The sequence below is a fragment of the Pseudorasbora parva genome, chromosome 9, assembly GCF_024679245.1.
Source record: "Pseudorasbora parva isolate DD20220531a chromosome 9, ASM2467924v1, whole genome shotgun sequence".
NCBI classification, from domain to species: Eukaryota; Metazoa; Chordata; class Actinopteri; order Cypriniformes; family Gobionidae; genus Pseudorasbora; species Pseudorasbora parva.
Window position 1 is genome coordinate 38203472 of NC_090180.1, and position 14659 is coordinate 38218130.

Sequence of the window (14659 nt, forward strand, 5' to 3'; positions counted from 1 at the left end):
TGATTAACAATGAATGAGTATTTATGGTTTGAGTCTTTTCCTCTGAACCCTGTAATTGAGAATGTAAGGAAGGACATGCGATACAGCATTGATAATAGGCATTGCAAATTCCTTCATAAAACCACCAGAACTTTTTTCTTCCTTTTCTTTTTTACAATTCTTTATCTCTTCATCCAGAAGATCAGCTTTCTCCCGCTGCTCCTGCTCCTGCTCCTGTCTGAACTTCTCCATCTGCCTCATTCGGTCCTCCTGACGCTCTTTTTCTGCCGCCATCATTCGTTCACTCTCAGTGCGTTTCTCCTGTTCCTCTTTACACTTCTGTTCCAGCAGAGCATTCTTCTCCTTTTACTCTGCCAGTCAAGATAAAAAAGAGAGAAATGATGTGAAAAAGTATGCTGAAAAGTTCCGCACAGAACAGAATTGCAGGTTTTATTCACCACACAACTATGGCAATTGTTGTTGTTAGCCTAGTAGAAATCTAATTCCTAATATCAATAATTAGCATATTTATCTAGTGAGAACGTAATTGTTGATTCATTTCAAATTAAAACTCATATTCTGGGAATGAATACAAGTTAAAACAGCTAGCCCTTACGAAAGGAAAATATATTTACCAATATATTTTCTTGAAATATATTTTAATATATGGAATAATATATTGATGGTATTATAAAATATATTATATATTCATGCAATATATTGCAAAATATACAAATGATTGCCGCTTTCAATATATTGCAATATTAAATCCCATATATGTGAATATATTGCATGATATTTTCAAATATATTGCAATATATTTTTGTTTCGTAAGGGTATCCATACAACAACGTTAGTGTTGTTTTTCAGTATCCTGTCATGGATTATGGCCTAGCTGAGATGACATTATACACGTGATTTCTGGGAAACCTTATCCAGTGACCTGAACCGAGCAGGTGATGTTTCGCTTTTAGTTTCACTTTCCTGTCAGCATCACTGATTCGCCAATGACAACACGCCTAATGGGGCGACCACATGAGAACGTTTTAATAGAAGCTAGGTCACGATGTTTGCAATTTGAAAGGCAAAACGCATTGCGATCAACATTGAACGGTTGAAGTAGCTCTTACTTTACTTTTCACCAGGCCTATTTATAATATGAAACATGGTTTAAGCGAAGTGGCCACGACCCTGATGTGAAACCTGGTTAAGAGAAGTGTCAGTCAAATAGGCCAATGGAGGAGACGATTCACATGATCGTCTGAAACGCATGAAACTACATCCATTATTGCATTAATATAGGCTACCAATTAATATAAAACTGGAACGAGGTAGGCCTAGGCCTATAATTACAAACTGTCTCTATGGATGTTATCTATTTCTAAAGTGTGACAAAATTTCTGCGACAGCTCTGACGCGGTGTAGGCCTAGTGTTCTAGTGAAATTCTCGCTTCATTTCTTTCACTTCTTGCTTATAGACTAGAGCAGCTGCCATGCACATATTTAAAATGTCGAAATTCTGGTTGAGAATTAAATTCGAATGGTTTCCAAAGTAAAATCATTTCAACGGGGAAAATGCAATTACTCAACTGACCACTAGGTGTCCGCGTACCCCCGGTTGAGAAATACTGGTCCAAGAGAGCGTGTCTTGGAGGAATAACTCGCAAAGAAAAACTAATTTAAAGACAGGAGGAGCAGCGGGTTTGTGCAGTTCAGAAATTAAGAACGGTGTACTGCAGTCGCTTTCTGCTGTTAAACAACACAGCTAACAGCACATGCCTCATTGCTCCATCTAAATTTCAATAAGGTAAACATCCAGATTTAATTAATCTTTATTTATTATATTTTATGCATTATCATGAGAAATATCGATATTTTTTTATTTTTGTTTTCTTCTTGTTTTTGTTTGTTTTCCTCAGAGTCATGGCGTGCATGTCCGCTCCGGTGTGTCTCATTGAAAATGATGAAAATGGAAAGCTTTGTGTGGGGAAACAGGCCAAAGACATTCTGGATGCGATCAAGGAGCCGGTGGTGGTGGTGTCTGTGGTTGGACTCTATCGTACGGGGAAGTCCTACCTTATGAACCGCCTGGCAGGACAACAGTCCGGTGAGAAAAACTGAAGAAAGTCTTTTTCATGTGCAGTAGCCTACATGCTGATATAACAAGGACACGGTAAATTATGTAATCATGTATAAAACAGTTACTGTATTCAGATGGGAACATTTTATCTGTAAACAATTACGAATATACCGGTAAGTTAAAAATTAATATAATGCTAATATCTGCGCTCTGTCTGAACTTATTCATAAAATTCCATGTCATACACCTTAAATTAATTTACTCACAATTTATTATGGGACATATAAAGTGAACAATTTTAAAGTGAACTAGCCATCCTAAGATCTTAGTGATAAAAGGGGTATTAAAGGGTTCTCTTTAAAATGAAAATGTATTTTTATAAATTTAAATTATATATTTCCCCATGATTTACCCACCTTCAAGCAAGAACGTGCAAAGAGTTCCTCAGGGGCAGGGGCTCAAATGTAAAAAAGGGACAATACATTTTATATATATATATATATATATATATATATATATATATATATATATATATATATATTTGTGTGTGTGTGTGTGTGTGTGTGTGTAAAGTTTAGATGCTATTTTATTTTTTTGCCAGAAGTCTCTTATGCTTATCAAGCCTGCATTTATTTAATCAAAAATACAGAAAAAAGTAATAGCCTAATATTGTGAAATATTATTACATGTTCTTTTTAACTTTTTATTAATCAACAAATCTTAAAAAGAGTATCACAACAGGTTATTAAAAAAATGAGGAGCACAACTGATTCCAACATTGACATTAAATCATAATTTTAGAATGATTTCTGAAGGATCATGTGACACTGAAAGTAATGATGATAAAGTCAGCTTTGAGCACAAGAATAAATTATTTTTTAAAGTAAAGTTTAAGGCTTGCAGGCTTGATGAGCATAATAGACTTTCATAATGCTGCATAATTATCAAAACTGATAATATAATAAAGTCCTTTCTCGTCACCATTTCACCAGCCTATACTTCACATAATAGGCCTGTAGCTGTAGGTGCTGGTGGCACTTCAATAACGAATAGTAAACAGTGTATTAATATATATAAATACAATTAACACTTCTTACCATTAATGCTACTTTTGATGCTGCATGGTTTTGCACACATACAGTGGTCTAGGTTCAAAATGTTGGTGTCATTTTACCGGAAACCTTTTGAAGTTACATAAAACACTGCTAAAAGTCATAAACATGTAAGTATATGTTGTCTAAGCTTAGTTTTAGTAAGATATTTGATGCTATAAAAACAGGGGGTGTGACGTCATGATTGACAGCTGAGACTGACGGCTTGCTGGACATGCTGGAAACAGCCCAAACTGTCTGCAGGGTCCTAGAGCATGACCTTCCTGAGTTACACACTTTCAAAAATGAATTTATATTTTTTAAAAATCAAAAAGCGCCTAATTTTTTTGAGGGGTTATAACAGCTTATACAATAATTACATGTTTATCACTTTTAGCAGTGTTTTATGTAACTTTAAAGGGTTTCCTGTAAAATGACACCAACATTTTGAACCTAGACCACTGTATGTGTGTATGGGAGGCTTTTCAATTTGGGTAGGCCAAATCCAGGCGAAAATGGCACCAGAGTAATTAAGTGTAAATACATTACTTTGTGTAAAACAAAGTGATGCATATCTCTAGAAAGTAGAGACTCTAAGCTTTCAAATGGTACCACATATGACATCAAAGCTCCTCCACAGACATTTAAAATTGAAAGCATATTATGGCGGCATTATAATGCCATTAATAACCGAGCGCACAACTGATGCTCACGCGCGCAGTAAATCACTTCCGCAAGAGAATAACAGATCTACAGGCGAGGAAACGGGAGCCCACAAGCTCATTTTGAACCCACACGCATGACATCTCCTCTGCTCACAAATCAAGCCCTCGCGTGCTCGGACACGACTCGCTGCACGCGCATCATTCCCCATACTCGCGCTCGACCTTCCATTTTTGGCAGTCGTGGGGTGGGACTTTACTTATGTCATTGTAACCTCAAATGTCATTGGCTTATTCCGTTTTTCCTGAAGTCAGTTGTGATTGGACGATTAGACGTGGCTTCACCAGGACTAGATGCAAGTGAAAACTTTATTTACTGACTGAAACTCAAAATATTTTTGTATCTGAACCACATAAAAAATTTGATCAATCATGAAAATAGCACTGTTTGGCATGTTTCACTGCGTAATCAGAAATAAAACACACACAATTATCCAATATGCTTACAAAATATTTTAATAATATTTTAATAAAGGTTGTCGAATCTCAAAAAAATGTTCATTAACTTAAATTTTAATTTCAATGAACTCAAAATTTTAAGGCAACCAGGTAACTTTTTTTCTAAATAATTGTTTACAGTGTAGTAAAGGGAAAATACTTTTGAATTTGGTGCTTTCTAGACTGAGAAAAGACAGAAAATGTATTTTTGTCTCATGGGGATGAAAGACTACAATTCCCAGAATGCTTCGCTGCCCTGTGAGGCCATTCCCAAAACAACCGCTACTGAATCACTTTTACTTCCCCACCACCGCGTTCGTCCTAAAAAAATCAGTTCAGTTAGAGAACAGACACTAAAATTAAAAAGTTAAAGAAAGTGTCTGTTCAATATGTGATTTAGCCGCTGAGGAAGTGTCAGCACAAACGCAGCAGGAGTCAGATTACACGCATCGTGATGAGCTGAATGAGCTCTCGTGATGAGAGCTGAGGTAAACGCGTCCACTTTTGCCGCAGTAGTTCTCAGCACGTGTATAGTCTGGCGCGTTTTCAGTTCATGCCTTTGGAAGATTAACTTTCATAGGAATTAACTTGAGAAAATAAAATACTCACTTTGCTCCGCCGGCCGCGCCGTTTCCATGAATGCCTGAGCTGAGCTGTGAGTGCGACCCTATCCCCCATGTGCGAGTTGAAAACATGCGGAAATAGCCCTCTGCTGGCTTTAGTCTTTAGCCTCTGGCCAAAAATTCCAAGATGACGCAAATTGACGATATTTGCATCACGGGAGAAATTTTTCAAGAAATAAAATGCATTAATCTCTCGTCTCAGGGCGATATGAGAGGGGAAACACGATCATTAGAATATACTCCAGGGTTTTTACTGATAGAAAGCCATATGCTAATCGCTGAAGTAACCCTTTAACTCCATGACTGGGAAAAAATATAAACAGGGAAAAAAAAGAAACAAGCACAAAAAACTCCTGCAGAGTCCTCAAGCGGTCAGATCGTTCTGTCACGTGCGACGACTCAAGTGCAGATAAATAATAATTTATTACAACATAAAACATAAATATAAAACAAAATTCCATGAGGGGGCAACATATACTAGAACTGAACAATACAACTTTAACAAAAATAGGATCACGGGGAAATGGGCGACATAGACAATACAACGATCCGACAAAGACTAACAAACACAATGAGCTTAAGAAGGGAAGAAATCAAGAGGGAACAGGTGGGGCAAATGAAACTAATAACGAGATAACAAGGAGGGAGGGATCAAGACTGATATGAGCACATGGCCAAAATAAAACACCACACATGCTACGCGTGACAGGACAGGCATGTGACACCCTCCCTTTAGTGCGTATTCAAAGCTATTGTTCCTCCAAAATACATGATCATGTACAGCAGGGAGTAAACAAAAGTGTCACAAGAGATAGTACCACTGCCCAACAGCAACACAGGTCAAGTTACAGCTGGAGTTTGCCTCTGTCATGCCTCCTCTGATCCCATTAACTTTAAACAGACACCCGATGTGTGTGGCTTTAGTGAAGGTAATGAATGGAGGAATCTCACACACGCAGTGCCAATGAGTTTTTATGATCGGTTATGATTGGTTTGTGTGATAAATCCCGCCTCTTGTTTTTGTGCGCATTCTCATCGCCTGAATGAAGACAATAGCCTGACAAGCCAGACCCACATCAAGATGTTTGGTCTGGAAACTCACCATTGACAGGGCTCAATCCGAGGGGCGGGATAAACGGTTGTCTTTCAAACTTCCTCTGCACGCAATTGGATAGCGCTACAACCAACCAGAGCAACGTGAAGCGGAGCTAGTGGATAGATTAAACTTTCGCCGTATCTGGTCTGCAAAACTCCGAACACATCTTCCCTTTTTAAGAATGACTTCAGTGCCGTTCTTTGTTATTTTCTCAGAGAAAAGCTTAACTCCAAGTCTTCCAGAGTCATGGTCAAAGCTGATTCGAAAGACCGCCGTTCTCCAGCTTCTATGTTTATTAGTAGCACACAAGCGCAACTCGGCCGTCATTATGTTAAGCCCCGCCCATCGACTCTGTACACGATGTGATTGGCCTGATAAGAGTTTGTTTTTTACAGCTCAGAAGTGTATTGAGAGTAGCTAGACACTCGTGGCAGATTCGATTTCTAGGCTATGAAGACAATGATGGGAAGACAAATTAAATAGAAGGTAAACAACCATTTAGATATTACTGCTTTATGCCATATCAAAATCAAACTTAAATTGCCTGAAAACATGATGACTGTGGGGGTTTTAGTGAGCAAGCAGCTTGGGGAAGAGCTAAATCTCCGTGTCTGTGACCAGTGTGTACAAACTTGATGACTGATGAAAATAAGTTGACTATTAAAAAGAAAAGCTCAACATTACTTCACAAATAATATATATTGTTTAAGTTGTTACTGAGTTTAGTTATCATTTTGAAATAAATGTAATAATTAAATGTGTTAAACACTACTAACTTTATGAAATTGAATCTTTATCAGGAAAATTGTAACAGGAATATAAATTTACATTTGATAAAACATTTTTTTGACTTTGCCTCCTCATTTTAAAACAGCACCACACACCACTGACATACATAACTTAGTGATTCCTAGAGAGAAGAGACTTTCAACCAGCATAATAAAAATGTTTCTGGAACAAATTTCCCTACCACTTTAAGTATTTTTTTTAAATCATTTATTATTATTTCTTAACAAGGACAAGAAATAGAGAAAATATTATTCCTATATTCAAAAAAACTTTTGTTGGGTTATGTTACCAAAATACAGGAAACCGTTTTTGTGACAAGCACAGAACAGGAAATGGCAAGCAGGATATCATCTAAAGCTTTTCTTTGAAATAGTATGTTTTTCAGAAACACAGAACCAATGTGAATATACATTAACTGAAAATATAGTATTTCTTTAGTTCTGGATTGGCGACTAGATTTGTTTTCATTCATTGTCATTGTGCTTTTCTCAGGCTTTGCTCTCGGCAGCACTATTGAATCAAAGACCAAAGGCATCTGGATGTGGTGTGTCCCTCACCCTAATAAAAAAGGACACACTCTGGTGCTGCTGGACACAGAGGGACTGGGAGATGTGGACAAGGTGAGGAGGAAGACCATGCAGCATTCATAGCAACGTTATCTCTATAGTGTACCATCTTGTGCTTTTAATTTCCATTAACTAGATGAGAAAAATCACTGCACAGACTTATTTTAGACTTTACACATTATTTTTGAACTGAATGGTCTTTTGCTAGTTAAGGTTAATAAGTGGCCACTTATTCTGTATCTGAAGGACTGTTTGTGTTTCAGGGGGATGAGAAACATGACACGTGGATCTTCTGTCTGGCTGTTCTTCTCAGTAGCACTCTAGTGTACAACAGCTTAGGGGTCATTGACAACATGGCACTGGAAAAGCTGCAGTATCCTTTTCTCATGCACACTAAACAAACAATTAACATACACATCCACTGTAATAGATTAAAAACACTCTCTCAGAGCATTAGTGTAATTCTTCCTGAACAGTGCTGAATGTAGCTACGTTACAGAGCTGACGGAGAACATTCGTGTGAAGGCAGAAGGGAATCAAGACGAGGACCAGTCTGCAGATTTCATGCACATTTTCCCATCGTTTGTCTGGGCTGTTCGCGACTTCACTCTGGAACTGAAAAAGGATGATGAACTGATAACATCAGACGAGTATCTGGAGAGCGCATTGAAACTCAAATCAGGTCAGAAAAAGAGTTAACATTAAACACATACAGTACATACTGATTAACTAACAGGCAAAACCGCCATCACAGACAATGTTTGTCCTGTTGAAAATATTTTAGACCAACTTGAACTAGATTACAGTAAATTCTACAATGGTCTTAAAGCTGCAGTGTGCAGCTAGTGACTCTAGTCATAAATGCAGAAATAATGACCCAAACCCTAATTATTTTATTAATAATTATCTTTCTTTAGGTAACTCAGCTCAGATTGAGCGGTATAACCTTCCCCGCCGCTGTCTGCGCCATTTCTTTGCGGTGAGAAAGTGCTTTGTGTTCCCTCGGCCGGCTAGTACAAAAGACATGAGGAAAATGGAGGAGCTGAAAGAGGAAGAACTGGAGTCAGAGTTCCTTGAGCAGGCAAAAACTTTTTGCCGTTACATTTATGACAATGCAGAGCCAAAAGTTGTCAGCGGAGGTCGTACAATTACTGGAGCAGGTGTGTTCTGCCTTAGGAACCTTTTCATTTATAAAAGTTTTGAATCTCTTTTGAGAACCAATGTTCAAAGGACTGTGTATAAAAAAAATGACTGACTGAGCTATCGAGTTTTGTTTCCTGACAGCTCTGGGGAATCTTGCTGAGGTTTATGTAGAGGCGATCCGCAGCGGAAAGGTTCCGTGTCTGGAGAACGCAGTCGTGTCTCTGGCTAAGATCCAGAACGTCCGTGCAGTGGATCAGGCCCTGGAGTCCTACATGACCGATATGCTCTGCACAGCTCAGCTTCCTATGGACCCTGCAGATCTGGCCAACCTTCACACAGTTGCAGAGAAGAAGGCCATAGAAGGTTTCATCACCATGTCCTTCAATGACAATGACCAGATCTACCAACAAGAGCTCATGGTAAATTTGAGTTCTATTTTAATGAAAATTTAATTTACATATTAGCGGTAGCATTAAGCTATATTTAGCTAACATGTCAGACATTTATAGAAAAGTTCCATATTTAATACAAGTGAAGCTCCATAGTGTGGATTACCATGTAAAATAATTGTTATCCTACCATAAGTTATTTAAAGAAAAAAAAAATGTTTAAATGCGGTTGACTTGCATTAGTATTTAACTACTTATTTACAAACTTCTGTGAGTGCTTTGAACAAATCATGTCAAAAGAGAACCATCTCAAACTCCTTTTCTTTTGCAAAGTTTGCAATATTATCTGAAAAATGCATGCACAAATGCATCTATTAAAAAACTGCAGTCTGTTTTTTGTATTCCAATTTGAACACATTGACAAATTGAAATGGTGTACATATTATGAGGTTTAACTGAGGTGAATTATTTAAAGTATGAACCTTTAAAACTTTGTAAGCATGTATTTTAAACTACTTTATTAAATAGTATAGCAACTAAATTTTCTGTCATCATTTGAGCAAATTCCATACATTTAAATCTTGTTTACTCTAAAGACCTACCTGAAATAGAGCACCTTCATTCACAGTGCTACATAGTAAAAAAACAAAACAAAACAAAAAGGTTTCCAATTGAACATTTTCTAGTGACAGATCACGTCTAAATTTTCAACGGTCAAATCGATTTTCTGTGATTTAAATTGCATCAATTCACAGATATAAAATTTAGAACTGAAAAATGTAGATGTGATCACTAGAAATTTTTCAATTGGAAACATGATTTTTTTTCCAGTGTTCACTTATTTAATATATTCAATATGTGTACAGATTCAAATAATGGAAATTCAGTCCATTTGCAATAATCTTTTTTTTATTATACATTTGTAAACATTTTATATACCCCCCCCCCCTCTCTCTCTCTTCCCCTCTCATTGCTTCTCACAATTTAGAGGAAGATTCATAATGAATATCAAGACTTGTGCCAGCAGAATCATGAAGCATCTCTCATGCAATGTGAAGCGGTTCGGCTTGAGGTGTTTGATAAGCTGGAAAAAGGCATTTCTGACGGATTATACCTGAAATCTGGAGGATACCGACAGTACAGAGACATGCTCGCACAGCTGGCTGAAGAGTACAGAGCAAGAACACGGTCACAAATAATGGTACAGGACAAACATGCATGCTCTGCTTGTGTTTTATTGTTCTGGATGGTCACTAGTACAGTAGCACGTAACAGCACTGATAAACACCTTTAATGATTATTTATTAACAAAGTTCAGGAGGAGCACATTCAGATAATTAACATTAGTGGAGAGAGTTTAGCCAATCAACGAATATTACCTCTGTTTGTTAACAGTTTATCAGCATCCCTCCACCATCCCTTCTCCACACTTCTAGTTCTAACCACTTCTATTCATGGGGGGACTACTCTGGGTTCGGGCCAAATTCCGAGCTCGAAGCCTTCCCCTGGACAGTATGTCAAATGTGCATAAACCTTTACTCTCTATAATTATATGTAAGAGTGAACTTGTGAAATGCTGATAAAGATTAAAGATAACATGACAACAGCTAACAGTCATGAAACTGAAACATAAAAAACTCCATAATTTACCCACTTTCGTGTTGTTCTAAATATGTTTGCTTTAGTTAGTGACCTTGAAGCTTAAAATGAGAAACTTTGGTCTTTGAGGAATGTACTTACATTTTTATTTAAACTTTATGTAATGATCAGGGCTGTCGAACTTGAAATAGGGCAACAACAAAACAAAAAACATGACGTGTACTATATTTCAAGTTGATATGATATGGCTGCACAAGATATAGATAATGGTACAAAGGTAATCTGGGCAATTTTTATGGTACTTTAATGACTAAATAACTAAGAACTTTGAATAAAATAACAGCATCAACATTCCTCTTTGGTGAAAAATGAGGGTTAGTACATTTTACAAATTTTAATATAATTGGTTGAACTATTCCTTTAAGTATGATTTATTGCTATCCCAACAACACTCCTATTTTTATGAAACATATTTTGGATGATTAGAAATTTGGGGTTTTCTTTTTCCACAGTGTGAGGAAGTGTTGAGTACATATTTTAAAGCAAAGGAAGAGGTTGGAAATATGATTCTACAAACCGACCAATCTCTCTGTGCAGCGGAACAGGAAAAAGAGGGTACAACTCAAATCATTTGCACACTTTTCGGTCAATCAAGGCTCTCATTAATCATGATACACAAGACTGTACATTGACTTCAATCTGAGAACAGAAAAAAACTGATTTTGTGATTCACTTTTAGCTGCAGTAGCTCACACTGCCATTATATGTACTTCTCTTGTGTATGTGTATTGTAGTTGTAAACTTTCTCTTTCTCTATACAGTGCAGAGATTGAAGAATGAGATCTTGGAGCAGCGGCAAAGAGGCCTAGAGGAACAGAACCGGTTACAAGAGCAGGCATTTAGGGACATGCAGAGAACCCATGATGAACATGTCAATCAGATCGTTTGTCAGATGGAGAGAGAGCAAGAGAGAATAAGGAAAGATAATGAACGAGTCCTGGAAGCCAAACTGAGGGTAAAAACAGGACACTCACTCTAAAAACTCTCATATTCTGTTTTGTGCTTAAAGAAGAATATTTTGTAAGTAGAATTGAAGAAAAGACTAATCACAATTCAGGGAATGCACACATTTCTTCACAAAATCAGATGAAACTCAGTGAGTTGAAGTAATCGCTCTTGGTGGCCTATTTTTTAATAGGTGAACATTCTTTCAATGGAATGTGGGAGATTTCTAAGAAGTAACTAAAGGTTTGAAAAGAGTTGGTACATTGAGTTATTTGATTTGAATTGATTGCAAAGGTGTAATGCTCAATGTTATAGAGGAATATTCAAAGTAATATTTAAGGAACGCCAATATATTGCTGCTTGCAAGCACTGTAATGAGTAAGGGTGAAGAACGAATTGAATTTAGCAGATTTTCAGCAAATATTGTTCCAGATTTACTAAACAGGGCAAATTAGCATGAAAGCGCAAATCCAAAAAAAAAAAAAACACATATGGGAGTGGAAAGTTATGTGCGTGATCCACTGACAATGCGGAAATTAATGAACAGCCAGTTAGCGTCTTCTTTAAGACATGTTTTTTTTGGGTGGTAAATAATGGTGCAAATATCAGCAAATTGAGGAGCGCAAACCTTTGTAAATTGCCTTGCATGATTCATTTAAATAGCCTTCTCCCATAAATTTTGCGTCTGAAAGGGAAACTCATATTAAAGCATATGCAATAAGGTCACCTGCAAAAATAACTGTGCCCACACCATTTCAGCGCTAATTTTTCACTGCATGTCTTTAGTAAATCCTCCTGACAGTAGTTTAACATCAAAAGAGGGTTTGCACTGGCGCAAACTGTTAGTAAATCGGGTCCACTATCTTTAAATGCATATATACAGAATGAACAAATGTAAGAAGTAATGTAGTGCGCATAAAATGTTTAAATGCTAAGTCTATTGAATATGGGTGGTTCTCTGTAGCAGTTTGACTTGGAAATGTTTTTGGCGAGCTCAATCAGAAGTATTTACAAATCAGAGTTTACAAATCACTCTACACACTGTTTTTTGTGTGGAGGTTTACTGAAAGTGTTTATGGTAGATTAGGATTAGACATTCTTTATTCAGGTGCTGTTTGTGTTGCAGGAGAAGGAGACTCTTCTACAGCAGGGCTTCCAGAAGGAGGCTGCCCGAATGCAGAGCGAGATCGACAGCCTGAAAACAGACATGAATAAACAAGAGGAGTCCCAACCCTCCACGATAAGTAAGGTTTTGGATGGTATCGGAACTGCTGCGACTTTGGTCTTGCCAGGCTTCTTACCTAAAGTAGCTGGTTATGGTCTGTCCATGCTCTCAAAACTGTTGAGATGAAAATGTATATACATCATTCACACACACTCATCTTAAAACAGGCTATAAATATTTTTCTCTAACACAGTTTAAATTGTCCAGAAGCTACTTGTCATTGCTTGTGAAATTGAGTTGCTGTTCTTACAGATGCCATCCACGTTTAAAGCCAAGCTTATTATTAACTGGCAAGCTTGCAGCAAGATTTGTTATGATCTATAAACAAGCTGTGCTATCAGAGCGATGGGAGCTCTTTCATGTAACTTTTACATTTACATGTAACTTTTAAATCTGTAAATCCTGACTGGGAACCTTTAAAAGTATAGGACAACGATATTTGGCTATTGAGATTGACATTGGCAAATATCTGTGTCCAGCTGGCAGATTAACAAAAGCCTTGACAGTGGAAAACAGAATTGTACCTTTTGTGTTAAAAGTTTTAAGTTTACATGCCAAATTATCTTAACCTGACTTGTTGGGTATTCACTTTTTTATTGTTTTGTTTGCTTGTAATCAGATTTTTTCCACCCCCATTGGCTGAAAGTGGTCTGTGAAATATAATAAAATATTTAATTTGATTCAGACTGATTGTGTCTTGCACAAAACATCTTTATTATAACAGGTTAGTTGAGTCATTTATATATGAGCACATAACTGTATTCCAGACAACATAACTTAGAAGTCAGCAAGAGCTACTAGAGGAGATTCCAGTGTAACTGTAAGAGAAAACTTCTCTAACTGAAGTCCAAACACTTTTAAAGGATGACTTTTGGTCGCAGTTAGGTTCAGTGTAAGAATTTACAATCACAATTTAAATGCAATTAAAATATATTAGAAATTATGTAAAAATAGTGCCTACTTGTTATTTGTAGGTGGCCTCAAAATTCTTTAACTACTAAAAACAAAACAGATTAAACTACAATTTATGTAGAGTATTTTATTTAAAGAAAAAAATATATTTTATAAAGGTTTAAAATAATCTGTATATTTGAATAAAAAATAAAAATAAAATGCTAAAATACAACCACAATAGAGAGAGGCCTCATTTTCACATCCATGAAGCATTTGAATACAAAGCATCCAATGGTGCCAACAATATAAGGACAACATCTACAATAAACATGCACTTGACGAATTAGACAACCATTAAAGTTCTTACATCTCTTGTTCCATCTTGGGAAACCTGTGAGAACTTTTTTATTTATTCAATGCTAAAGTGTTGGCAATCTAGGCATTAAGCCAGCAATACATCATCCCCCCTTGATCTGTGCACCAACCGATTCACTAACTTGTTTTCATCCAGTTACCTCTGCTCAGATAGTTGATACTGTTTCTAAGGCTAAACGTTCCAGCTGTAAGTCGGATGTCATCCCAAATCATCTTTTTAAGGAAGTGTTTGAAACTGATCCCAGCTGTAACAGCTATTATTAACAGTTCTCTATCGAATGGAATTGTCCCTGCTTGAGTTGGGAGTTGTGCATTGTCATTTGAATACCTACATAAGTACATCCAATATTTCTGATACTTTTCAGTCCAGTTTTAAATCAATGCACAATATGGAAACTGCTTTGTTGAAAGTTATTTTTAAGAAATATAGGATCGGGGGGGGGGGGGGCTAATGACGTTACGGCTGCGAGTTCGAGCCCCGCACAGAACAGGATTCTTACATGATGATAAATAAGCCTAGCCTACATGACAATAAATAGGCTAGTAAATTCGGATTTCATTGCATGTGTAACAGTTTAGTACTTTGTACTGTTATTTGTCCATTGTTATCATAATTACACATTTATGTGTACTGCTATTGGTATC

General features: G+C 36.8%; 2 protein-coding genes across 4 annotated transcripts in view; one reads left to right on the forward strand and one right to left on the reverse strand.

Moving 5' to 3' along the window:
* LOC137089055 (guanylate-binding protein 2-like) overlaps positions 1–14659 on the reverse strand; it is an 86269-nt gene that overhangs the window by 42976 nt on the left and 28634 nt on the right. The window lies entirely within an intron of this gene.
* LOC137089053 (guanylate-binding protein 1-like) lies at positions 691–13388 on the forward strand. Of its 2 annotated transcripts, XM_067452490.1 has the most exons (11): positions 691–1786; positions 1899–2086; positions 7311–7438; positions 7648–7757; positions 7873–8066; positions 8302–8544; positions 8669–8946; positions 9905–10117; positions 11028–11130; positions 11337–11530; positions 12647–13388. In XM_067452490.1, the coding sequence occupies exons 2-11, from the start codon at positions 1903–1905 to the stop codon at positions 12869–12871; spliced, it is 1872 nt and encodes a 623-aa protein (XP_067308591.1). In that variant the 5' UTR covers positions 691–1786; positions 1899–1902; the 3' UTR covers positions 12872–13388. The 2 variants fall into 2 exon arrangements, with proteins under 2 accessions (XP_067308591.1, XP_067308590.1); XM_067452489.1 differs by lacking the exon at positions 691–1786 and having other exon boundaries at positions 1823–2086.

Excerpts from the sequence above, each read along its gene's own strand:
- LOC137089053 (XM_067452489.1), top strand. The coding sequence starts at position 1,828 with ATGCATTATCATGAGAAATATCGATATTTTTTTATTTTTGTTTTCTTC. Across the intron at positions 8,947-9,904 it reads TCTACCAACAAGAGCTCATG|AGGAAGATTCATAATGAATA; the intron begins GTAAATTTGAGT and ends CTCACAATTTAG. Across the intron at positions 10,118-11,027 it reads GAACACGGTCACAAATAATG|TGTGAGGAAGTGTTGAGTAC; the intron begins GTACAGGACAAA and ends CTTTTTCCACAG.